Below are 26055 nucleotides of genomic sequence, written 5' to 3' on the forward strand. Positions count from 1 at the left end.
GAGTTCCAAGGGGTCCTTAGAACTAGACACTTCCCGTGTACCTGAAGTATTTATCTAATGAATGTAGACTTTTTTTTTTTCATACTTTTACGTTTTTAACTCATGGGTCCCACAAAGAAGCATAGATATATTCAGGGTGTCTGCCTCCTTTCTAACTTTTAAGATAAATTGACGACCAACAGTTCTGTTGAAAGATATTCGCCACGTGGAATCCTATGAGACTCTGCCTCTGTACCAAGTCACAGAAGTTGGAAGAGGCCAGAGGGTCTAGAGAGAGGAAAGATGGTTTGAGACCTACTTCCCCAGCAGCTGCTTCCACTGCAGCAGGAAACGAATAACCTGCGAATTCCCTAACTCCGTCCTGTTTCCTGTATCTATCACCCCCGGGATGTTCAGATCCATATTCTGCAGTTCTTCTCTTTGGCTCAGATTCCATTTTTAGTCTAATCCCATTTTGGCCCCGTATTTCAGAAGTCCCTCACAGTTTCCGGTCTGCCAGCAGAGCTCTTCGTTTCTAAGCAAGGTGATATCTTTACATATTTTTAAAAAATCTTTTACGTTTATATTAAAACTTCTATACAGTAAAATTTAGTATTATAATTATTTTTGGTGACCAGTTCTGCACATTTTGACATGGAGTCATATAACCATCACCACCCCAATCAAGACATGTAATGGTTCTATCCCCCCTCACCCCTAAACTTCCTATAAAGGCTGCCTCTTTATAGCCAGCCCCTCATCCGAACCCCTAGCAACCACAGGTCTGTTTTCTGTCCCTATACTTTTGCCTTGCCCAGAATGTCATAGTATCTGGCATTTTCCGTCTGCCTTCTTTCACGTAGCACAATGAATATATTAATAGTCTGTTCTTTTTTATTCTTGAGTGGTCTCCCATTGTTTGGATGTACTGCAGCTTGTTACCAGTTCACCAACTAAAGGACATTTGGTTTGTTCTCAGTTTTTTTTTTTTGGTGATTGTGAATGAATCCACTTTAAATATCAGACTGTGCGAGCGTAAGTTTTCATTTCCCTTCGTTAAATACCAAGGAGTGGGATTGTAGGGTCCTCTCGTAAACATGTGTTTAACTTTTGAAGACATTTTTGAACTATTTTTCCAGTGGGGCTGTCCCTGCCCGCGGTGAATGAGAGTTGCAGTTGGTTCATGCCCTTGTGGGGACTTAAGGTCATCAGATTTCTATTTGTTCTGGTTTTTGCTCCTTGTTGATATGTCATGATACCTCATTATGCTTTTAGTTTGTGTTTTTAAGGGTTTTTTATATTTGTCATTTTTAGGAATTTGGTATAGGAGGGATTATTACAGGGTATGCCTCATCTTAAAGCAGCGATTGCTTCTGATTTTGTATCCACTTTATTATCACAGGTGTTATAAGGATTTCATCTACCTGTCTCTTTCCCCCATTGCTTCTCAAAGGCAGGGGTGGGTTTTATTCAATTCTCTTTCCCAGGTCTCCACAAAGATACCTGGTCTAGGATTGGCACATGGTGATTATTTAATAAGTGGGTTATTCAGTGAATAAATTTGCTCAACCTGTAATTAGAAAGGATTTGGTTTATTCAACAATCTGAGAGTTCTTAGAGAAATACATGGTTAGGTTGTTTTTCTTGGGGCTTAGGTATGTTTTAAAAAGGGAAAGGTGGGGAAAGGATTTAACATTATGGACACGTGTGCCAACTGCTCAGGTCAGTGTTTTCAGGATGTGTCGCATTTTGTCCTCTCCTGAACTCTGTCACAGATAATCAAATAATATGGAGAAAAAAAGCACTAGCTTTGGACCTTGCCTCTGCTGCTTATGACCTTGAATAAGTGGTTCAAAGCCTCCCTTTGCCTCAGTTTCCTCATCTGCAAAATGAGCACAATAATGCCCAATTTACAGAATGGGTTTGGGTACAGAAGAGTGTGTGGGTCAAGCACCTGACGTATGTAGGTTTTTTTTTTTTCTTTCAAATTGTTGTAAAGTGAACTTTTGGGAAATGTAGATAAATTCAGTGAGAACTTCAACAAAGAGATAAAAAAAAAACATAAAATGGAAGTGGAAATTATAAAAGGGAACCAGTCTGAAATGGAGAACACATTATCTGAGATGAGAAGTATATTAAATGGAATAAATAAAAGAATAAACAAAGTGAATAAAGAAGAGGATCGAATGCCCTATCTAGAGGACAAGAAAGCCAATCAAGACACTCAAGCAGAATGGCAAAAAAAAAAGATGCCAACACTATAAAAATAATTTAAGGAGGATATGGGACACTATTAAGGCTCCAAATATTCATCTGATAGGTGTAACTGAAGAAAATCAAGCTGTTGAACAGCTATTTGAAGAAATAATGATAGAAAACTTCCCTAACCTGGTGAAGGAAATGGATATAAAATCCCAGGAAGCTCAGAGAATTCCAAAAATTAGGGATCCAAAGAGGTCCACACCAAGACACATCATAATTAAAACGCCGAAGGTTAAATACAAAGAAAGAATATAAAAGCAGCAAGAGAAAAACAATCAATTACATATAAGAGAAAACCTATAAGACTGGCAGCTGATTTCTCAAAAGAAACTATGCCGGACAGAAAGGCTTGGCAAAAAATATTTAACAGGGTGAAGACCCAGGATCTACAACCAAGAATAATTTATCCAGCAAAGCTATCATTTAGAGTTGAAGGACAGATAAAAATAAGCAAAAGGAACTTATCATCACCAAGCCAATATTACAGGAAATGTTGGAGGGACTTCTTTAAGAAGAAAAAACATGTATCAAAAACAGGAATAAAGAATGGAGGTGCACCTTCTACCCAACAGCTGAAGTGCACCAACTTCCAGAATGCCAGTCTTTTCTGAGGCACTAGTCTCCAAGTCCAGTTTCTCCTCTTCACCCCTTCAGATCCTAGCTGTGGATCAACAGCTGAAAAAAGTAGTGACATCCAAAACTCTGGGTTCAATGCCATTTTGGGAACCAAACTAATTATCCATGGAGTCAGGCAGGAGCTAACCAATCGATAGGATCACCTCTGCTAAGAAATAGAAAGTAACCATAGGAAGTTAGTGGAGGGGAAGAGGAGGAATGGATTTACCGACTGTCACACGTTCCATCCCTCAACTCCCGCTGTCTTTGAAGGGGTTTCATATCAACCTGAACACACATTGTGTTGTTAATTCTTGATGATTATAGATGTTACTCCTTCCCGCCAGTCCTTGTCTACTCACTCTCAAACTAAATATGTGTGATCCTGAAAAATCACTCCAGCATATGGATTCTTGGTTTCCAGATTAGAATAAAAGGGAGGTAGTAGAGATGGTCTCAGTGAGCCTTTCTGCCCTGAAGCTTGGTGTTCTATGCTTTATCTCAGCCAATGAAGTCATAGACTTTATGCAATAGACATATGACATGTTATTGAATCGTACACTTGAAACATATATAATTTTATCAACCAATGTCACTCCAATAAATTTAATTTAAAAAGTCAAAAAAAATTGTGGTAAAGGATGCATAACATAAAATTTACCATCTAAGTGTACAATTCAGTAACATTAAGTATATTCACATTTTGCGCAACCTATTTGCATCAGTTTATTCATTTTTCAAAATTGAAATTCTCTACCCATTAAACACTAAGTACCATTCCCCCTCCCCCCATCCCCTGGCATCCACCATCTACTTTCTGTCTCGATGAATTTGACTGCTCTAGGTGCCTCATGTAAGTGGAATCATACAGCATGAGTCTTTTCGTTACTGGCTTATTTCATTTAGTATGAGGTTCACGTTGTGGCATGTATCAGAATTTCCTTCCTTTTTGAAGCAGAATAATATTTCACTGTATAGGACTGTTCCATCGTTTATGTTTCCATTCATCCATCAATGGACATTTGGGTTGCTTCTACATCTTGGCTGTTGTGAATAATGCTGCAGTTTACATGGCTGTGCAAATATTTCTTCGAGAGCCTACTTTCAGTACTTTGGTTGACAGATGTATTGCATTTGGTAATTCTTAGTTTCCCGTTTTCCCCATTTCGTAAACAATGAATCAGAGGTTCCAGAGATCAATTAATTTGCTTTAGGGCCTTGTGGCTGATACATTGCCACATTAGGATTTGAACCCAAGCCTTCTATCTCTGAATGATCTACTCTCTCTCCATAACTTCACTTTGCTCCCCAATACTTCTCAAGAGTAGGGACTGGCATCTCAAGTGACAGAGGAAGCTATTTGGGGAACTTTAGAAGATCTGGAAAAGGGGCAGAGAGAAGGGCGTGTTTATTGCTGCGAAACATTCACTTACACTCTTCGTGACAGGCCTTTCAAAGTGGAATCTCAAAGCCAAGTGGGGGAGATTTGCAGCCCAAATTCCAGAAATAAACAATTCATAAGTGGGATCCTTGACAGACAAATATGGACGGATGATAGGAAGATCAAAGAGTAGTAAGCCTCTATGCATTGGCTGTGTGAGGCTTCCAACAAAGCATGAGCTTGAGGCCTTTTAGGTACTGCCTGAAAAATTCCTCAAACCACCCCTGAGGTGAGACTGTCTAGAGGGTCCTCCAACAGCCAGGTAGAACTGTCTTTACTAGAGACTTGGTAGTGGACATATTTCATGCTCTATCCATGGGGCGTGTGTGCGCTGTGTTCTCCCGTACAGGATACACCCCTGAGCAGTGCAGCATCCTTCGTATTTTGTGAAGCTGAGCCCAGCTTTCTCATTCGTTACATTGCTTTGCTTTTCCATTGCTATTATTTGCTGTCCTAGGCATCAAATGGTCCATAAACAAAACACTTATCCACTGCACAAACACTCAAAAAAGACAAAACAAATTTCAGAGCCACCAAAATGACTTTTGCCAATCCATCCAGTGCATTTTTTTTAAAGAGAAAGATGCTTTTAGGTAAAGCATCTTGCATACTGCCTGTCACATAGCAGGTGCCTGAAAAAAATTGTTCTTTTTTTCCCTCATCCTATCCTGTATTAGAATTCAGTTCCATGCAAGGAGCCAGGCTGAGCACTGAAATGAAGCGGAGGAGGTAAATACCTTGGCCTCAGAGTGGTGGTAAAACAGACAGTGAAAATAAATAAAAGTATTCACATGAATGGAAAAGGGAAGTCAAGGCAGCATTACAGGTTGAACTGTGTCTTCCCGCAAACCATCATTTTGAAGTCCTAGCCCCTGTCACCCCAGAACATGACCTTGTTTTTGCCGATGTACAGTAATCCTCCACGACCCATCATTTCACTTTCTGTAGTTTTCAGTTAACCCATGGCCAACTATGGTCTGAAAATATTAAATGGAAAATTCCAGAAATAAACAATTCATACGTTTTAAATTGATCGTCGTTCTGCAGAGCGTGATGCAATCTCGCGCTGTCTTGCCTGGGATGTGAATCTCGTCTCTGAGTTGCATGTGCTGCTCCCTGCCCTTTAGTCACTGAGTAGCCACCTTGGTTACAAAATCTGTCACAGTATCACAGTGCTTGTGTTCAGGCCACCCTTATTTTACTCAATAAGGGCCCCAAAGCGCAAGAGTTGCGATGCTGGCAATTCGGATATGCCAAAGAGAAGCTGTAAAGCGCTTCCTTTAAGCGAAAAGGTGAGTACAGTAAGACACTTAGAGAGGTGGAGACCACATTCACATAACTTTTATTAGTCTGTTGCTATAGTTGTTCTATTTTATCATTAGTTATTGTTGTGCATCTCTTATTGTGCCTAATTTATAAATTAAACTTTACCATAGGCATGTACGCATAGGAAAAATTATAGTATTTATAGGGTTTGATACTCTCTGCAGTATCAGGCATCTGCTGGGGGTCTTGGAATGTATTTCCCATAGATAAGGGGGGACGACTGTAATTAGTTAGGGTGGCCCCCCTAACCTAATATGACTGGTGTCCTTAAATAAAAAAAGGAGCATCTAGACACAGACTTGCACACAGGGAGAGCACCATGTGAATATGAGGGCAGAAACTGGGGTGATGCATCCATCCACAAGCCACAGGTTGCCACTAAACCACCAGCAGCCAGGCAGGAGGCATGGGACAGATTCTCCCACCCTTTGCATAAGGAACCAACCCTGCCGACACCTTGAACTTGGTCTTCCAGCCTTCAGAACTGTGAGAGAATCAATATCTGTTGTGAAAGCCCCCCAGTTTGTGGTACTTTGTTATGGCAGACCTAGCAAGCTAATACGGGGGAGTATAGGGGTACGTCGGATAGGACGGGTTTGGGAGCGTCCCTTGGAGGACATGAGTTAAGCTGACACTGGCAATGTGATTCAGTTAGCTTGGGAAAGATAAAGAAAAAAGAGAGAGCATTATGCAGAAGAAAATAGTGTTTTAACACACGGCTAATCGTTGCTTTACAATTTAGTCTTACGAGCTTGGGGATCTTGTTTCTAAACCCTTAACGTGTTAGGACTTGAAGCAGCGAAGTTCAAGTGGATGGGCTGCTACTCACCATGCAGCTGATTAAACAGACTAAACATGATGGGGGATACAAGAGAACTGTTAAATAAATGGAGGTAGGAAGAGGAGAAACTGACAACCACGTCGCTCTGGGGTTATTGAGTGAAGGGGCGACTGTGACATGATCTCATGAAACTGACTTCCTGGGAAAGGGCTGCTGTGAGCCTGAAACAACCTTTGGTATTTACAGTGGGGATGCCGAGCCATCAGTGGTGAGTTTAGCTACCTTAGACATGGCCCGTTTCAGAAGGGAAGCCAGTGAACTGTGGTTTCCTGAACAGATAGATGCACAGAGCTACTTCAGATTATGATGGTTCTCTTCTTGTTACTGCCTTGGATAGTCTCTCTTTTTCCAAATGCAGATGGAGAAGGTCTTCTGCCTTCTAAAACTGGGTTTGGTGCCCTCTACCTTCTGCCTTCATAGGACCCTGTTTAACCGGGCTGATTTTAACATCCTCCATCTCACCTGTCTTCTCAGTCTGCCTCCTGTTCCAGACTGTCAATCTCCTTGGAGCATAACCAGAGACTTGAAATGTATCTCTGAACGCCCCCCACCCCCCCAGCCTAAAAGCTGGCTGAAAGTGAACATTAAATATTTGTTTCACAACTCCAGTTTTAAAATATTCCCATCCAAAGTGGTCAAAATACAAAGAAAAAAAATTGCATGCGTAGAGATATAAACCCTTGGGTAACACAAACGCCTCATTTGCCAAAGGTTTTACAGTGATATATGCACATTTTTTTCCTCCATTGCAAATCCCCGCTGGTCCCTCTGCCACCAAGATTCAATAAGATGGATTTAATTCTTTTTCTATGTAAACTTTTTCTGGTGAGAGCCTAGCCCGCTATGTTCTCCTTTGATAAATTTAGGATGATTGGGGGTGGGATTTGATTTTCTTTCTTCTTTTCTTTTTCTTTTTGCTTGCTTGTGGCCAGAGAAAAATCTACATGGTGTTTCAAACTATAATTTTCAGGTTTTCTCTTTCAAAGGATGCTGGGCATAAATGTTTGGAAAGGAAAGAAAGGAAAACAGGGCTAAAAGCCAGAGTTCTGTTATGATTTCTGAACATCTCTTGTCCTCTCTTGTCGTTAGGAGAATTCCCAGTGCGATCGGCCCTTGTAGGAACATCTCCTACCTATTCCCTCATTTGTCCAGTTACGGGAGCAACTGAATAACCTGGAACATGTCCAGGAACTCTTGAGTCCAGAGGGGGCCTTCTGGAACTTGACAGCCTCTTCTTATGCCCACCCCATCATGTTGCCTTGGTTTCCTGGACCATTGAAGGCAATGAAGCTTTAACTCCAGCATGTCACATGCTTACTATATCTCAGATGTGTTGCCAAGCACAGTATGCACGCAGTCTCCCAGGAACCCCATGAAAAAGCCGTCACGGTCCCCATTTCATAGCTGAGAAGACTGAGGCTGAGAAAGACTTTATAACACACCCGAAGATGCTGCTGTCGGTGAATGGGAGGACCAGAATTTGAATCCAGAACTGACTGACTGAAAACTCAATCCTTATTTCATTATGTTATTCGGGATGGCGCTGTCTGTGGAGAGAGCCTTCGGGGGCTGCATTGCGGGGCACAGAGAATGTGTTGAAAAGGAGGATGAAGAAGGCCCCTGGACAGAACCAGCATGACCTCGCAGGCCAGGCCAAAATGTGGTTCCTCTAAGCAATGAACAAGCTTTGGGAAAATTGTATGGTTTCTTCTAGTTAGTACGTAGAGTAAGAGCTAGGACTTGTTCATCGAGCGCAGACACTCAAATACGTGAGGAGGAATGCATGGATGAGCCCAATGGGAGAGGTCAGAACACAACATAGGTTCCATAAGGTAATAGGGCATTCTCAGCATGGGATGAGGCCTCCATATTCCCTAGACAAAACAGTAAGTTCTCCTCTCTGGATAAAAAAGGAAACAAAAAGGCATAGATCTGGCCAGTGGCTTACACGTCTGAGTGGGAGATGTTACAGAGAAGGAAGATACTCGAGACAGAAAGGTCTCTCTCCATAGAGGGTTCTCAGTGACGAGCTTTTAGTTTCTTTCTGGTCCACGCGAGGCAAAGCCTCACTTCGTGTGGGAAACACCCATTTTGCCATCGGACAAACCTGATAGTTACTAATATGCTGACTCTGGGCAAGCACCTCAACCCGTCTGAGCTTTCGTTTCCCTATTTGTCAAATAGGATTGTAATACTTAGAGAAACGGGGGTAAAACATTTTTTTACTTCATTGATGTGCTTTTCTAGTGGGCCTTTCTGAGTATGTGACTTTTGTCCGGGTTTGCCTGTGCTAACCATCTGCTTGGGAGAGAAAAGATAGTAGAATCGTGTGGGAGGAAACTTACTCCGCGCCACTGTGTGGGACCCATTGCCCTATAGTGACAGGTTCTGCGGCAAGACCCCTGCTCTCAGGCCATCTGGTATATGCGAGCCATCCAAGAATGCCACCAAGGCAACCTTTTAATCACATCATACCACTCAATTTGTCAACTGACTCAGCTGCCTCTGAAAGCTCAGATCTTCCCAGAGTCCCCAACAGATGAGTGGGACGAGAGGTCCCTCGGCAGTTCTCGTAACTCGCCCATCATTCTTCTCCCCAATCCGGGTCTGAAGACCAACGGGGAAAAGTCGAGTGACATGATCTCAGTCTCCTTCCTCCCCCTCTCTTTCTCTTTATTTCCTTCCCACAATCTCCCAGAATCAGAGAAGTTAGGTTTCCCAATGTTCTTCCTCTCTGGTCCACTCTTGCAAAAAAAACTCTGTGATCTTGACAATCAAGTCTGATCCTTCATGTGCTAAAGAGTGGAAATAAAGGAATTTGCTACAAACATCTTCCAAAATCAATAACATGACTTATATTTTTATTATTATCTGGTTGGAAATCATTTTCCGAATGTCAGAAATTTTATCTTAGAGGCAGTGCCTAAGACCACAGATTCTAAAGTCAGACTGCCAGGCTCAGTGCATGGCTCTGCCACCTACAAATGGGGTACCCGTGGGCAAGGTGCAAAAGCTCTCTGTGCCTTAGTTTCCTCCTCTGCAAAACAGGGTTAATAATAGTATCTCATAGGGATTCTTGGAATAATTAGATCGGTTTATATAGGAAATAGTGCCTGGCACCTAATAATAACTCCTCTAAGTGTTTATTATGTGTATGAGATTATCTTTACCTTTTCATCATTATCGTCAATGTCATCATCATCATTTTTCTTCACGCTCCTTCTATAATAAATTCTAATTCCCCAGCCTTACCCCGTATGCAGGTGCAAAGCTCATATACTCAGGAAGACCAAAGAGAAAAACACATTCATAACTTGAAAAATACATTGTCCTGAAGATGGTACTCTAGTTAATAAAGGTGCTTCCGGGGGTGCGGAGGGGGAGGTATGAGTTAACAATTCTGATACGACTAGGCATGTGTACTGGAATTAAGTAAGTGGCTGATGGATGACGGGAGTTAGGTTTCTCATTGTTGGGGTGAGAGGTCACATATTGGCAAGGGGAGGATGCCAGAATGAGCCCTGTGATAACAGATTCGAGTTGGAGATATCAAGATGAATTCATGTTTAGCTTAATATAATACAGATGGTGACATATGTACATATTTATATAGATATGTGTATCTCTATGAGTGAATATACACACACAGATTTTTTTTTATCCTGTAAGCTGAGAGGGACTAGAAGCAGCGAGCACACCTAGCAGCTGAATGGTGGTTTCTAACATGATTCTCCAATAAAAGGAACCTGGATCCTTGGAGGAATTCTGGGATGGGGCAGGAGCTATACTAGATGAGCCTGGACCATCTTGTAGGACATGGAAATAAGGAAGTTCTCCAAAAAAAGGGACATAAGAGCCGATTGAAAGAGTTTCCTATGGCTAAACCTGGAATAATTTGAGCAACAAAACAAAATAGTTAGTTTTGGATTATAACCCAAAGTATATAATACAGATCTGTGTGTCCACAGAATAAATAATTAAAAGGGGAAGAAGAGACAAATCTCCCACGAAGAATTCCAAATAATTTGTGTAGACACTGTACTCAGGAAGGTGGAATGTAACTCCCCACTTCTTAAGTTTGGCTTGTGTATAGTGACTTCCTTGCTTGGAGTATGGTATGGAAAGAGGGGAAAAAAAATAGAGTAATTTCATAGTAGAGAGACTTAAAAACTACCTCAGCCAGGCGATTCAGGTAAACATCAATAGTAAGTTATAGTCTGTATCTTTGATCTGCTATGATGAGAATGTCACTTTTTATGGTTTCCCTCCCCCAAAGCCATAACCCCAGTCTAGTCATGAGAAAAGCATCAGACAAATTCCTGTCTAGGGCCATTCTGCAATATACCTGACCAGCACTGCTCAAAACTGTCAAAGTCATCAAAAACAAGGAGAGTCTGAGAAACTGTCACAGCCAAGAGCAACCTAAGGAAACACGACGACCGTATTTAATGTGGTACCAGGATGAGATTCTAGAACAGAAAGTGGGCAGTAGGTAAAAACTAAGGAAACCTGAATGTGATTCCTTTTTGCGTCTGCCCCCGCCCCAAATTTCCCCACCCATCAGGTAACCATCAAAACAGTAGGTAAAAACTAAGGAAACCTGAATGAACTGGGGCTTTAGTGATCGATATCGGTTCATTAATTACACCAAACCATCAAACAGTATGATGATCCTCACTAAGGAAACCTTTAGTGATCGATATCGGTTCATTAATTACACCAAATGTATCATGCTAATTATGAGATGTTAATAATAAGGAAAGCTGTATCTGGGGTGTGTGGGAGCTCTCTGTAATACCTTTGCTGTGTTTCCATAAATCTAAAACTTCTACAATAACCGATTTATTTAAAAATATATTGTCATTATATCACTACCTCATAGGGTTGATACGAGGATTAGAGGAGATAGTGTCTAAGAAGTTCTTTTTTAAAGTTTATTTTTAAATAAAAAATTTTTAAATTACTGTTGACATACAATATTTATAGTTTCTGGTGTACAACATAGTGATTAGACATTTATGTAACTTATAAAGTGATCACCCCAATAAATCTAGTAGCCATCTGACACCATATATAGTTATAATACTATTGACTATATTCCCTATGCTGTACATTATAATCCCATGACTATTTTTATATCTGGCAATTTGTACATCTTAATTCCTTTCCTTTTTGCATCTGCCCCTGCCCCAAATTTCCCCACCCATCAGGTAACCATCAAACAGTATGACGTTCCTCAAAAAATTAAAATCAAAAGAACTATCATATAACTCAGCAATTCCACTTTGGGTATTTATCTGAAGAAATCTAAAACGCTCGTTTGAAAAGATATATGCACCCCCTATGTTTATTGCATCATTATTTACAATAGCCAAGATGTGGAAGCAACCTAAGTATCCATAAGTAAATGAGTGAATAAAGAAGATGTGGTACGTATATATACAATGGAATAGTACTCAGCCATAACAAAGAATGAAATCTTGACCTACGCAACAGCATGGATGGACCTTGAGGATATTATGCTAAGTGAAATAAGCCAGATAGAGAAAGACAAATACCATACGATTTCATACATGTGGAATCTAAACAAAAAACAAAAAACAAACAAACAAAAACCAGAAATAGACTCATAGATACAAAGCAGTTCTTTATCAAGTGATTGGCACACAATATATGCTCCACAAAACAGTACTGTCTGACCATCTTCTGCCTTTCTGGGCTATTCTTCCTTGTGCTATGCCTTGAAAGACTTACCATCATTGCCTTTCTTCCAATATGAGCCAAATTGGTCTAGTTTCAGATAGCTGTTGTCTCCTCTGCACTGAGAAACCTAGAGCATCATCCCAGTGTTTGTGACTGAGCGTGTTTACCTTATCTGTCCCTATCCGAATTGCATTCATTTCATTTCTCTGTTTGGTGACTAAGATACACCACAAAATAATGGCACTTACATGGCGGTTCCTGTGGTGTGACTCTGCCAGATGCTTCCAATTAGAGTAACTAAATCTTAACTTTCTTTGACAAATGATTGGCAAATACATGAGGCCCCTCTTCTGTCTTAGGGGAAGAAAGCACAGGGATGTCATCAACTCCTTGTTGGAGGACCGAGGGTCTTGACGGAATGCAGCATCACAGAACAGCAAGTCCTCATGAATTATTTCTAAGTGTCAGAATGAGTTGCAACATTATAATGGGGCAGGGAAAGTCTTTTTGTGGCATTGGGTAGGAAGACTCTTTCTACAGAGGTGAGAAAGGTAAGATATCTCCGGGGCTGAGGTGTGTCTAGAAGAGAAATGATCCTGCTAAGAATAAGACATCATTGGTCCTACTGGATTCCCCTTTCGGTCATGAATGTGCAAAAAAATGTGTATGTGTGTGTGTGTGTGTGTATACACACACACTTTCCGGTCATGAATGTGCAAAAAAATGTATATGTGTGTGTGTGTGTGTGTGTATACACAGACACACACAGACACACACACACATATATACACACACACATACCCACATACACACATAAATACACACATACACAAATACATATATATGCATACACACATACATATATTACATATACACATATATTTAAATCTATCATCTATCCATCTTCTATCATCTATCGTCTGTCTGTCTGTCTGTCTGTCTATCGAACTATCATCACCATCATCTATCAATCTCTTTTCTCATTTGGCAAAGGCAGGATTTGCAGATTATAACCCATACCTTACTCTTCACTCACCCTATTGTTCTATTTTTCTAGGATGCCAATCGGAACTTACTTTCCATCTACATTTTTGTTTCTCTTCCTTAGCTGGATATATCTGTGGAAAATTCACAGAAAAACTGGGTCGCCAGGGCTGGTCCATCTTCCCATTCGGTAAAATGAAAATAACATTTTAAAAATCCAGTCAGAAATGTCTGTTTAATAATTCTTCATTGCTGCTCTGAGACTGGATTTCAATATTTCTGAATATTCAATGCCTGGAAGCTAGCACAAAATGGCTATCTAAAACTGCCAGAAATTTGCTTCCCGTGGTTCTGAATTGAAAGCAGGAAGGTTGGGGCAGCCTCGCCTCCTCTTTTGTGAAAGATCACTTTGGTGAACCATCTTCGTCATGCCCACTTACATTAAGGAACTACTTGCTGCTGCCCTGGAGGTAGCTCAGGACTTGGGCGAAATCATCTAAAAGCAAATACTTTATAATGGAATATTGAATATTCCATTTAATAATATAAAAGGCTGTCCCAAGTGGTGAAAAACATCTCTAAAGTTTTTTTTTTTTTTTAATGAAGTCTTTCGCATCTCCCCTGGCAGTCCTGGAAACAGGATTTGAGCCTAGTGGGTAAGATCTGGGACCAAAGGAGCAAAGACGTGAGAGAAATAGCTCCCACTGGATGATGGGCTTAGGAGGTCTCAGCTCTGTAACTGGACAGGCTAGTGTTGAGGATCTATTTCTAGAAAGAAAGAAAAAAAAAAAAAAAGACCTGCCATTAAGACATTAGTTAACTAACTAGCTTACAAGTATCCCTGGGTATTCTCTATGCACTATTAAAGCAATTTGCTGTTCGAAATATCTGCTGAAGCTTTGTACCAAACCCAGGGGCAATGCCTTTTCCTTCTGACACCATCCTCTCGCCTTCCTTAGAGCCCCGAGAGCAGCCTCCCTTCTGGTTCAGTTCCAGACAAGAATCCCAGGAGTTAAAAGTCTACCTTGCAAGGGACAGTAACCCCGAAGCATACGAGCTTATCGAGCAAGCACCTTCCCTGTCTCCTCTCCTTCTTTCCTGTTGTCCTTATGTCTTCACAAAACGAAGAAAGATTTTGTCTACATGGCAGATTCAAACTCACTTGAATTTACAGCTCTCTGCTTCCATTGACTCCAAAGGTTCCAAATAGAAAAATTCAGGGAAGAACTCTAATTGGCCCCGTCTAGACCACATGCTCTCCTCTGGCCCATTCAGTGCGAAAAGGAGGAGGTGTTGCGAGTGGTCTGATTTGGGTCACACGCTCACTTCTGTGGCCAGAAAGGTGAGGTATTGGCCTGATTTCTAACTGCCAGCTCTTACATCTCTGAGTAGGAGCTTACTCTGCCCATGAACATGGCCATGGACATGCAAATGCTGAGGAAAGACTGTCTCTCAGCCCTCAGGGATTAAATTCCAGGTCACCACAGTTGCCTCTTGCTTGTCTTCTGCACTCTTTACCTGCTTCTTTCTCTTCCCTGTCTCCCTCCCTCGCCCTTTTTCTACCAGTATTTCTGAGATCACCTCCCCATTTTGCTTGCACTTGAGTTCTTATCTCAGTGACGTCTGTGGAAACCCAAACTAAGACAGTCACCATGACTGGCAGCTCATCCCATGACTCAAATGGGGACAGAGTAATGTGGCAAGGAAGTGGTGGTTCTCGACATACAAAACAGGAACTGTCCACTAGGAAAATGTATGATGAAAAAAAACCCCACAGAACTGCACAATGAGAACTTCTAGTAATTTACTTCTAGCTGGACCAATATTTGGGCACAAAACATGTCTGTCCTGACATGCCTGGGGAAGCAGATGGACTTCCCCAGCAGGTCATTCTAGAGAGGAAAATGTCAGAGGATCTTAGAGTCTAAGCTACAGCAAAAGCTGTGCCTTATGCAATACCTTTCCTGCCATGACTTCGTTAATCTTCTGCTCCAGCCGAATCTTAGCCAAGAAGCTGTCATGGCAGAAGGATACATCTGCCTTCTTGGATGCTGGCTACAGGCTGGGTTACTTGGCTTATGTTTGCTGACTTTCCCATTAGACAACTGGGCTTGTGTGATGGCCCATGTATGTGTGGTGATAAAAATACCATCCTTATCTCTGTGGCTCAGCTGTGGAATCCTTGCCTCTTTCCACTTGAGTTTATTGGTTTCTAAAGCCCATCACATTGCACACATGGCATGGGTTGGATTGTCTTGAAACAGTGCTTGAGAGAAAAGGTTGAGGTACATGAGACTCAAAAGTGTGCCCTACGTGCGCGCACGCACACACACACACACAACTCTAAGCTTGTAAGAAAAACAAAATAGGGAAGATAAAGGAGCCACACAAAAGGATCTCAGTCTCAGATAAAGTCTAGACCAGGAGTTGTCAAACTATGGCCCTTGGGCCAAATTCAGCTGTCACTAAATAAAGTGTTATTGGCATGCAGCCACACCCATCATTTACATAATGTCTGTATCTGCTTTTTTGCTACAAGGCAGAGTAAAGTAGTTCCAACCCATGGATGGCAAAGCCTAAACTATTTATAATCCGGCCCTTTACAGAAAAAGGTGCCAACCCCTGCTCTAAACTTGTCCCAATCCACAGGAGCTCTGCAGTATCCATTGCTCCATAAATCATCCCCACCTCGAGTCCAGGGGCTGGTCTTTGTACCTTAGAGTTGCTGACACCCTGGGGTGGTGAGGGTGAAGTGTATTAAGCACAATAATCCTTGGGTGATGGTTTCTGTCATTCTCTGGGGACCAGGGGCAACTATGGGCCATTGGCAGCCAACACCGCGGCTGGGAAATGGGCGCATCCACTGCCATGTTTATCTGGATCGGCACGTGTGCTTCATGAAGTTGGAGAGCACCTGTCTTTCCTGCCTGAAACAAAGCCATTGTTTTGTCACCTGTCTCTCGTTTCACTCTCGCCTCCTGTCTAAACCCCCCATGGCTCTCAGGGCGGAGACGAAAATGGGTAACAAGCCGCATCGGGTCCTGCCAGCCTCTGCAGCCCACCTCATCCTGCTTCCCTCACGCCCTGCTCTCCAGCCACGCACGGCCAGAGGCCATCGAGCGTTCTCTCCGGCTTCATGGCTTTTGTCCATGCTGTTTTCTCCGCCTGGAACACCCTCCCCAGCACCTTCCATCTCCCACCACACTTAACTGCCATCTCGATCTCCAGAACCATCTCAGGACATTTCCTCAGAGAAACCTTCTTGAAACTCTCTCCCCATCCATCTCATTCCCCCAGAGTTGCCACTATCTAGTTTATGTGTCTTTACTTTTTTTTTTTTTTTTTTTTGGTCTTTGCAAACCATAGCACACAAAAATATGCATAAGTTTTTCTTTTCTTTAACAAAAATGCTGTATTATTTGCTTTGCTTTGACATCTTTTTTTTCCCCCTTAATATATAAACCATAAGAAACTATCCAGTCTGATGGGTACAAAGTTAACTGATTTTAACTCATTTTTCTAACAGCTGAATGATATTCCATTACGTGGATGTACAATAATTTGTTTAAGAATTTTGTGAGCATGCGTTATGTTTTAGTTCCTAAGTTGGGTGGTGAGTTAATAACTTGCATAAGTATATTTGGTATGTGTACATTATTGCATAATTAAATACATTTAAACAGTGAATGGGAATAAGAGAAAATGGATATGCTCAAAAGTAATGAAAAATAAATAAATATTAAAATTAGAAAAAAGAATTCCTTTATCGATAGTTCAGATTGTTTCTATGTGTGTGGCTTTTTTTTCTTCTTTTTCTTTTACAAACAACGATGCAGAGACCATCTCTGAACAAAAATCCTTATATTCTAATGCTTATCTTTCTGAGGGCTCGATTTCTAGAAGCGGTATTATTTGGTCAACATCCACATGCACTTTAAATTGCAATACACACTCCCAGATTCCTTTCTGCAAATACAGCAAATCCCACGTCCGCGATCAGTTTATGGGACCGCCCAGTTTCCAACATCTTTGTCACCATCGCTGTCTTTCAGTTCTTTTCATTTTTTTTCCAGTCTCTTGGCAAAGGAATGGCTTCTCGTTGTTGTTCTGACTTCCATCCCATTGACCGTTACTGAAGACGATGATCTTTTTATACACGTATTGTTTCGATAACAAAAAATAATTTCCACAGTGATAGGACCGTGTGTTAATTTAGAGGGAGGTGGAGAAGTTCTCGGCGTACCCTTTGCCCTCTACCCATCTGTCCTCAGCTGCTGTCTAGTGAGGACTGTGCATTCAGTAGTTTCTGCTGTGTCTGCACATCCTCCACTGTTCTTCCTCCCGTGTCCCCAAAGGGCCGGGAGTTTGGGTCTCGATGGATGTGACAGTGGTGTGGGTGGCCAGAGGTCCTGCACGGTCTGTGACCTTCTCCCTCTGTCTCTTTACTTCCAGACACCACCCAGATGAACAATGCTGTGCCCACCTCGCCTTTGCTGCAGCAGATGGGACATCCGCATTCGTACCCCAATCTGGGTCAGATCTCCAACCCCTACGAGCAGCAGCCGCCCGGAAAAGAGCTCAACAAGTACGCCTCCTTGAAGGCAGTCGGTAAGCGCCATGTCGCCTCTCTCCTCCTCGACGTTTCTGTTCCTTCCAGATCTCTCTCTCTCCAACTTTTTTCTACTCCTTTTTCTATCTTTCCAATCTCTCTTTCTTCATCTCTATAGCTAACTCCAATCTCTGTCTCTCTTTACCTCTCTCCATTTCTTTTGCTTCTGTTTCTTTTTTTCTATCAATCATCTCTCTATTTTCTATCTATCTATCTATCTATCTATCTATCTATCTATCTATCTATCTATCTATCATCTATCTATCATCATCTATCTATTCTGGTCTCTCTTTGTGGGATACAGTTTATTAAGGTCCAGAGGCCCTTAATAAACTGACCCAGACCAAGTCCTACCTTTTTGTGGGGGGCAGGGTGGGTGGGCGAGGGGCACAAGTCTGGTCTCTCTTTGTGGGATACAGTTTACTAAGGTCCAGAGGCCCTTTCTCTCTGACCCAGACCAAGTCTTACCTCTTTGTGGGGGGCAGGGTGGGTGGGCGAGGGGCACACGTGGGGGCTGTTTCCTGGGAAGGAAGACCCGTATGCTCATTTGGTCCCACTGACATATCAGCCCCTTCGTCGTCCACTGTCTGCCCAGGTGAATCTTCAGGGCACCTAAACACAGAATCTGGGACACTCGGTCTCTGACTGTCTAACCCCTGAGTGGGTAACACTCGTTATCCACAGAGTCGTCCTAGCTCCGGGCAGTCACTATGCCTGACGTCCCTGTCCCAGGAAGCGTCAGCTCTTCGGGATATAAATATTTTCTGGGTGGGCAGCCTGGAATTCTTACCAAATGCGAGACACTGCACTGGACACTGTCTCATTTTCTCACAGTGATCCAAAGAGAAAGGCACAGGTATTGTCCCAATTTTCAGATCAGGAAACTGAGGCTCAAGGAAGGTAATTTAACTTGCCCCAAATCAAGCCGCCTGTGGGCACGGGCGACGTAGCCGAGACTTGAACCCGTGTTTTTATCACTCTGGAGCCTGAGCTCCCACGGCCCTGGTCCTCCGTCGGTCCGTTCCTTCCTCGTCCATGAGCATGACGGTGACCCAGGCTCCTGAACAACGGACTCATAGCAGAGTCTCAGTGCACGGAAGCCACAGTCACAGCAAAGCCAGGCGGGCGCAAGACCCGCAGATCACGTGTCTCTCACTCTCTCTTCTTCTCCCACTGCCAAGCCCCTCATTAGTGATGGAGAGGGAGACACTTCCTGATCGATTCCAGGATAAAATATCCTGATTCCTAATTCCGTCATGAACTCCCACCAGAAACCCGAGCACAGACGCTATCACGTCTATGATGCTTGTGGCAGCCAAGCTCTACTAGCGTCCGAGTCACAAAACAACCGTTTTGGTGCCTGGCAGAGAGCCAGGCGCATACTAGGAGCTTAGAACGTGTTCGAACCAGAAGTCTATCTTTAGGAATTCACGTTCCCTGATTTCCTAGGACATCCAGATGGAATCATTCAAAGAGAGCTTGAGCCAAATTGATAATATCAAGGTCACAGGTTGTGTTGACAGACGCTGGCTTCGTAAATCCAAAGCTTCACGAGACCTCACATGCCGGTCCCCCATGTGTCACGTTGAATTTCTACCCCTAACTCCACCTTCATCTACATCCCCATGACCTCAGATTCCTCTATGCCATATTGCATGTTTGCATAGCACATGCATCTTAAACTTGTTCAAACAGACTCAAATAGTCCTAGGAAGACACGAGGGCTGTTGCCTAGGAGAGAAGGCGTCACGGTGCCTGTGCCGATGTAACTAGAACTTTCGTATACTATTTGGTGGCTGCCTCCCTTCCTGAGCCTTGTATTTAGGTAATAAATAGCGTCTGCTGTTATATTTGATTCTTTTTTTTGGCACTAAAAAAAAATCCAGTCCAGATGTCTTTTTCCTTTTGAACTGATCACATTACCCTAAACAACTCATTTGTTCTACATAGCCCAGTGTCTCATCCCCCTTCAAAACCCAGTAGCTCTCTGGGTAAATAATGGATGGGTATTCCCACAGAGTTCTTTGATTCTCCCCAGGATTTGTTCAGGGTCCCTGTGCACAGCAAATGTCTGCAGTGCGTTTGGAATAAAGTTTGCTGTATGAAAATTTACTTGACATTCCTTCAGTAACTCTTTCTTCCACAAAGGAAGAATTCCTGAAATGTTTGTTGAATGAATGAATGAGCTGATCTTTGAAAAGCATCAAAGAATAGCTTAGTAGGAAGGCAACACCCCTATATCTGTCCTTCTCTGACTACTGTGGGAGTTCACAGGCTTTCTTTGAGTCACAGATGGTCTTGTGAATCTCTAGTGAGTGGAGGTCCAGTAAGGAGCCAGCTGGGGGACAGTCAGACTCAGTGGGTTACCCAGTAGTCAGTCCAGCATCTGCCTTCACAAGTGACATGCAAATCCCATAATAAACATTCTTTCAGGAGTTCTTTATTAAGGCATAATGTGACCATGGTGTGAATGACGAAAGGCATCTCATTAATGAAATGTTTAAAAAATGTTTAAAATGTGAAGACCAGTGAGGTTTAGCCTCTGACGTTTCCCCAGTGCGACCTTTTACTGGTAACTAGGCAGTAAACTCCTTGGGAACCGAGACCATTCTGTAGTCATGTGCTGTATTATCAGCAGATGTTAAATGCCCAAGCTCCCGAATTGTAGAGAGAAAAGGGCTCTCTTGAAATATAAATGTGATTTCAACAAATGAAATTAATTAATTAATTAGTTAATTAATTAATTAAAACCCATCAACATTTACTACCCTTTTCTCCAAAGAGTTGAGAGTGAATGAATGGGACCATTTAATGGTCCATGGGTATTCTAATAACAAGAATGAGTAGAATTGTTTAATTTCCTGATTTTAAAATTGAGACGGAACTTAGAGACCATATAATTCAGCTTCTTCATTTTTCACATGCAGAAGCGGGTCAGAGTTTTAGTAACTGGCCCAAACCCACCTGATGTTCTGAATATTAAAGCCACCAAGACAAATTTATTTTCCAGAAGTATTTTTAAACTTGGTGGTCAACCCTAAAAGCTGTCTGAGTCTCCCCTTATTTACTGCATTGAAACTTTTAGAAAGTGAGTCTGGTTATCAGAGTTTACCGAGCTTTCTACAGCAAACTTTTTTTAAAACTTCTTAAACATTTTTTAAACCAGTGAATAATGCCACATGATAGGCACCAACCACATCAAGTCAGGAGCTTAAGATGATCAGCAAGATGGCAGAATGTCACATGGCCTCTGCGATTGGTCAGGACTGAGTGTAAGACCTGGCTCAGACATTTATCAAGTAATTACAGCAATTATTTCAGCTCCTCAGATGGAGATAATGAAAATACGCAGCCGATGGTGTGTTGGAAAGATTCAATGATGTAGTGTACAGGAAGTGCTTAACCTGCTCTAGGGTCGATCCTCAGTGAATTCTGCCCCATGTTAAAGTCTCCCAACCAGAGTTTTTTTGTCAGTCAGTTTCTTCCTTGAATCTCCAAGATACACTGGCACCTTGATTAATGTGCAATGGCCCAGATTTCATTACGAAAGAAATAAGAGAGCTCGATCCCCATCTTTCACTCCAGCGGGATGGAAAAGACATGCATCGATGCTAACTCCTTCTGGGAAGCTCATAAAACAAACAAGCAAATAAGCAAACAGCAGATGACTTTTCTGAACCATCCTAAGGACCAGCAAAGGGGCAGCCCAAACCCCTTCATCTCTATAGCCTGGACAACAAAGATCCATGCCCAGATGGATGGCTACTACAATCTGTCAAAGAAAGATTGTTTCAATCAGTTAACTCTCCTGACTAAGTCAGAGATGTGGGTTCAAACATTTTAGAAATATTTTTCTACCATAATTGAAGCCAAGTAGTGTGCTTTGTGAGAGACTGAGCCCAAATGGCACCTGAAAATCCAGTTAAACACACAAGTGCTCTGGCTTGAGCCACCCATGTGAGGGGTGGTCACAATGTGGGAACCCACTTCACGGTTCTTTATAGGACAATGTTTTCAAGACAAGAGGTGTTTGTCAAAATATCCCTAAGGGTCACCTGATGGTTCAGAGAGTGGTGACTCCTGCCACCCTTTGATGTAATTCCCAGTGGGCCTGAAAATTGCCCCACCCCCCACTTCTCCCGGTATTTGTCTCCATTGGTCCCAAGTCTAGCTTTTCCTCTAGGTGTCTGAGAGTTTAAATCCTCGACTTCCAACCATGTGCCCTTTGATGCTTCTAGGCAATTCAGGTTACCTAGGGAGGCAGATGAGAGGTACCAGCATGATGGACAAAATACCGTGGTGCTTTCATCTTTAATTCCAAATTTTAATAGGAAAACATTTTCTCGGTTGTTGTTTGACAGACGATGGAGTTTTGCCAGAACCCTGTTACTTTTTCCAAAAGCCCCTTTTAAAACCACAGAGAAATACACTTATAGGTGGCAGGAATTCCTTCTTCACTCTTCCTGTAGGAATCGTGTGTGAAAATCCTAAGAGGTATGTAAGAACCTCTACCACGAATCGACCTCTACTGGTTTATTCATTCATTCATTTTTAAGTGATGGCAGAAAGGAGGGTAGTCTCATTGAGCTCCCAAATGGCCCACCTATGAGGGAGGTATTTCTGTGGTCCCGACATTTTGCAGATGGGGAAACAGAGGCTCAGGATAGTTAAAGAATTTTCCCAAAGTCACACTCTTAGTAAATGGCAGAGACGAGAGTCAGAGTCAGGATTGCCTGATTCAGAATACTGTTTTTTTCTACGAAATGATGCCGGCTTCCAGAGAGCAGCAATCTCTAGCATCAGAAGGATATAACTAGGAAAAAAAAAAAAAAAAGATCTAGGAGGCCCATTCTCCCTTTTTTTGTGGGACAGGACTCAGTGAGGTATTATTTTCCTTTGTTTGAAGGTAGAAGTTTTCTCCTAATGCAGAGTATAATTGAGGTATAACATATTGAAGGTATACTATAGTCGAAGGATATGTAATTCATGTACAGTAAAATACGCAGATCATAATTTTATAATAGTGTGGTTGTTGAAATATACATACACTAGGGTAACCAATGTCCCAGTAAGGATATGAAATATTTGCATCTCCCAGAGAGTTCCTTCATGTTTCTTTCCTCTCCATGCCTTGGCCCATCCCCTTTTAATAAGAATTTAATTTTTCACCCAACAATATTTACCTAATGTCCACTAGTGCCACCAAGTGCACGGTGAAACCTTAACAGTATTTTTGGTTGCCAGCATGCCATCTGATTAAGTGCCCTTATTAGCCATGGATTTATGAAACAAAAGTTGTTACTGCCTGTCTTAGGGAGTGGGGACAGAGGTGACTACAGCGTGCTTCCTGCCTTCAAGGCAAACAGTGATGGATTTGGCTTGGGGATGAGAAGCCTTCCTTGGAGTCAGTGACTCGGTCAGGCTTGTGTCCACCCGCACAGGAAGATCTGGGGGCACGTCGCTCTTTCTAGATGGCAGCGACTCTTGGCTCAGAGGGAGAAGAAACATCAAGTCATCCTGGGCGGGTCCCACTTAATTTTAACTTTGTCCCTCTTCTCCTGCCACTCCAGTTTCCCCTCTGTTGTGAGTGATGAGGGTGTAGAGTTCCTATCTGCAGGGGGAACGTGGCAATTTGAGCGTCCTTTGGCACGCCTGAGAGGCCAAACGGAAATGTTTAAGTGGGGCCGGATCTGTGCTCTGTAATCACTCAGCACACAGACCGTTTCCTGCGTCTCCTCTCAGCTGGCAGCCTGTTATATCGCTGGAAACTGTGCAGAAATATTGAGGATTTGGTTCTTCCAGGTAGATTCCCAGGGAAGGGAAGGGGAGCTGGTAGCTCACACTGATTGGTCAGATCTGCAGCCAATGGGCAGAGGCGGCTGCAGACACATGAGCGGGTTTGCCCCGCTTTGCGTAAGACCCAGTCTTACAGAGGAAGCCTTTTCAAGGACGCGGGTAGGGTGTGTAGCCATAGTCGCCCTTAACTTTATGAAGCGGGTCCCCATGGGTCTCTGCTAATAATGCGAGAGTCCCCTAGGGCTCATTCGGAATATCTGAAACAGAATTCAATGTGGAAAACTGACTTATAACCAAACTTCCAGGCAGTATGGGATTCTCAGATCACCAGCTAAGCTTGTAAAGTAGGGAAATTTTCATACCTTAAGAAAAGTGACTCCAGGGAGAAACTTGAATTCATTCATTCATTCAACAATATTTTTCAAACACGGACTGTGTGCTAGGACCGTTCCTAGCCATGGGGCCTGCCACCCAGCATTTCAAGTTGCAGTCAGCAGAGTGTGTCCCAACCTTGAACTTGGAGTGACTAATGCCACTCCCCCCTCCCCCCGCTTTTCAGGAGAGAGATTGCAGCAAAACAGGGTCAAAATTTATCTCTTGTCAACAAAGTGTTGTCATTAGCCAAAGTGACCTCATGTAACTCAAATTTTCCTCTTTCTTAGAGGATTGAGATTTAGAGAACTCTCTCGCGCTTTATGTTGCTGAAAACATTTCGGCCTCTTGCAGGGCACCGCTTTTGATCCTCTGTAGGGCGTTGTCTTGAAATGGCTTCAAAGCCTTGCAGAAAGAGGTATACAGATAACTCCATTTGCACACTTGGTCCCTCACCCTGTTCCTTGGGTACCCTGAAGCCTGCTCCCCTCCCCCACCCGGGGGGCTGCAGCTGGGGCCGCCAGCAGCAAGCACCTGGGTGTTCAAGAAACAGATCAACATCTCTCAATTATTATTATTTTTTTAGGAAGTTCTGATGGTGACTGGGCAGTGGCGACACTTAAGTCACCAAAAGGTACCGTACGGCTTTTTCTAGCTCTTTCGTCCAGGTGTTGTCAGATCTGACATCATTCAGTGAAGGCACAGAGAACCTTGGTGTCTGTGTGTGACTCAGTGCACACGTGTGTCTGTGTCGGTGGACCCGCAAGTCCGTCCAAGTGCCAGTGTGTAGGCGTTTGTGTGTGTGTGTGTGTGTGTGCGTGCGCGCGCGCACATGTGGCTCTGGTGTAGCGCGACTGTGTTTGGGGCCATTGTTGAAGAATTTCTGCTCCTTGCTTCCCAGTATTCATTGCCCGAAGGAAAATGTCACCCTCAGAAACCAGCCCAGGTAAGACCTCCAGGAAAACGTTGCTTTTTCCTCGGAAGCCGCACAGGCAAAGTGGCAAAGCACAAGGCATATTACTGCAGGGGCCAAAACACAGCTTAGGAGGGCGAGATAAACAGAGTCAGATTCTGGCCCAGCATCTTGGGAACGGTTAGGCTTTTAGGGGGACGGAATGCTGTTTTCAGCTTTCCTGAGGTTGCGTCGAAAGGGAAGGCGTTGGTTGACTCGGGTCTGTGAGTGAACTAGCCGGGCGGCTGGACCTGGAGGCAGCTGTAATTTGTTCCCTCTCTACTATGTGCCAGACGGAGTGCTGGGCCCTTTACATCACGTTGTCATTTCATTCTCTGATGACCCAGTGGGGTAGGCGGTTCTCATTCCTTTTCAGAGTTGAGGACATGGGCTTCTGAACAAGGATGGTTCGCTCGTCTGGAGTCACAGAGCTGCTAAGTGGTAAAGCTGCAATTGGAACCCATGTCTGTCTGACCCTAATTCCTAAGTTATTTCCCACTAGGGTTGGATTAGGGGTGGGGAGAATGTAGCTGACCCAAGGAGGGGGAGGTAGAAGTCTTTAGTGACCTCGAACTGAGGCAAATTTAGGAGGTGCTGCAGGGTTCTGGGCAGGATACGAGCAGGACCCTTTTTGTATTCTCAGAAAGTGGTTCTGGTTTGCAAGGGGAGACTGGGTTAGGGGAGAGTGGACCGGCATTGGTGATACCCACTAGGAGATTCTTGCAGTCATCCCGGTGGGTGGTGACCTGGACTGGGGTGGGGAGAGGATGGAGAGAAGAAAATGGAGTTGAGGGTAGTTAAGAAGCATATGAGTGGGGAGGAGAAGGCAGTGGGCCCACCGCTGACCTCACATGTGAACCTGTGAACTTGAGCCTGTGTCGGCATCCCCTGGAGGGTTGTTAAAACCCAGGTTCTTGGGCCCTTCTGATTCACTGGGCCCGGGGTGGATGTCCCGATGAGTTGATTTGCTAACAGGGTCTCAGGTGATACTGATGCTGCTGGTCTAGGGACCACACTTTGAAAACCATTGCAGTAGAGAAATCTTGCTGGGAAACCAAGACCCTTTGATTCGGTCTTTGGGTATCTTTCTGTGGGCTGAGGGTTCTGAAGAGGGGAGTCTGACCTGAGCTCTTGTGGGTGGGGAGGGGGCTGCACTGCACTGCGTTCCCGTGTCG

The 26055-nt window shown here is 43.2% G+C and overlaps 1 protein-coding gene across 1 annotated transcript in view; it reads left to right on the forward strand.

Annotated features, from left to right (window-relative positions):
- SHISA9 (shisa family member 9) overlaps positions 1-26055 on the forward strand; it is a 262273-nt gene that overhangs the window by 220133 nt on the left and 16085 nt on the right. The window contains exon 4 of the mRNA XM_015588575.2: positions 17604-17759. Within this exon, the coding sequence (XP_015444061.1) occupies positions 17604-17759 (156 nt within the window). The remainder of the gene's footprint in view (positions 1-17603; positions 17760-26055) is intronic.

Source organism: Pteropus alecto, unplaced genomic scaffold (genome assembly GCF_000325575.1).
Source record: "Pteropus alecto unplaced genomic scaffold, ASM32557v1 scaffold34, whole genome shotgun sequence".
Lineage (NCBI taxonomy): Eukaryota > Metazoa > Chordata > Mammalia > Chiroptera > Pteropodidae > Pteropus > Pteropus alecto.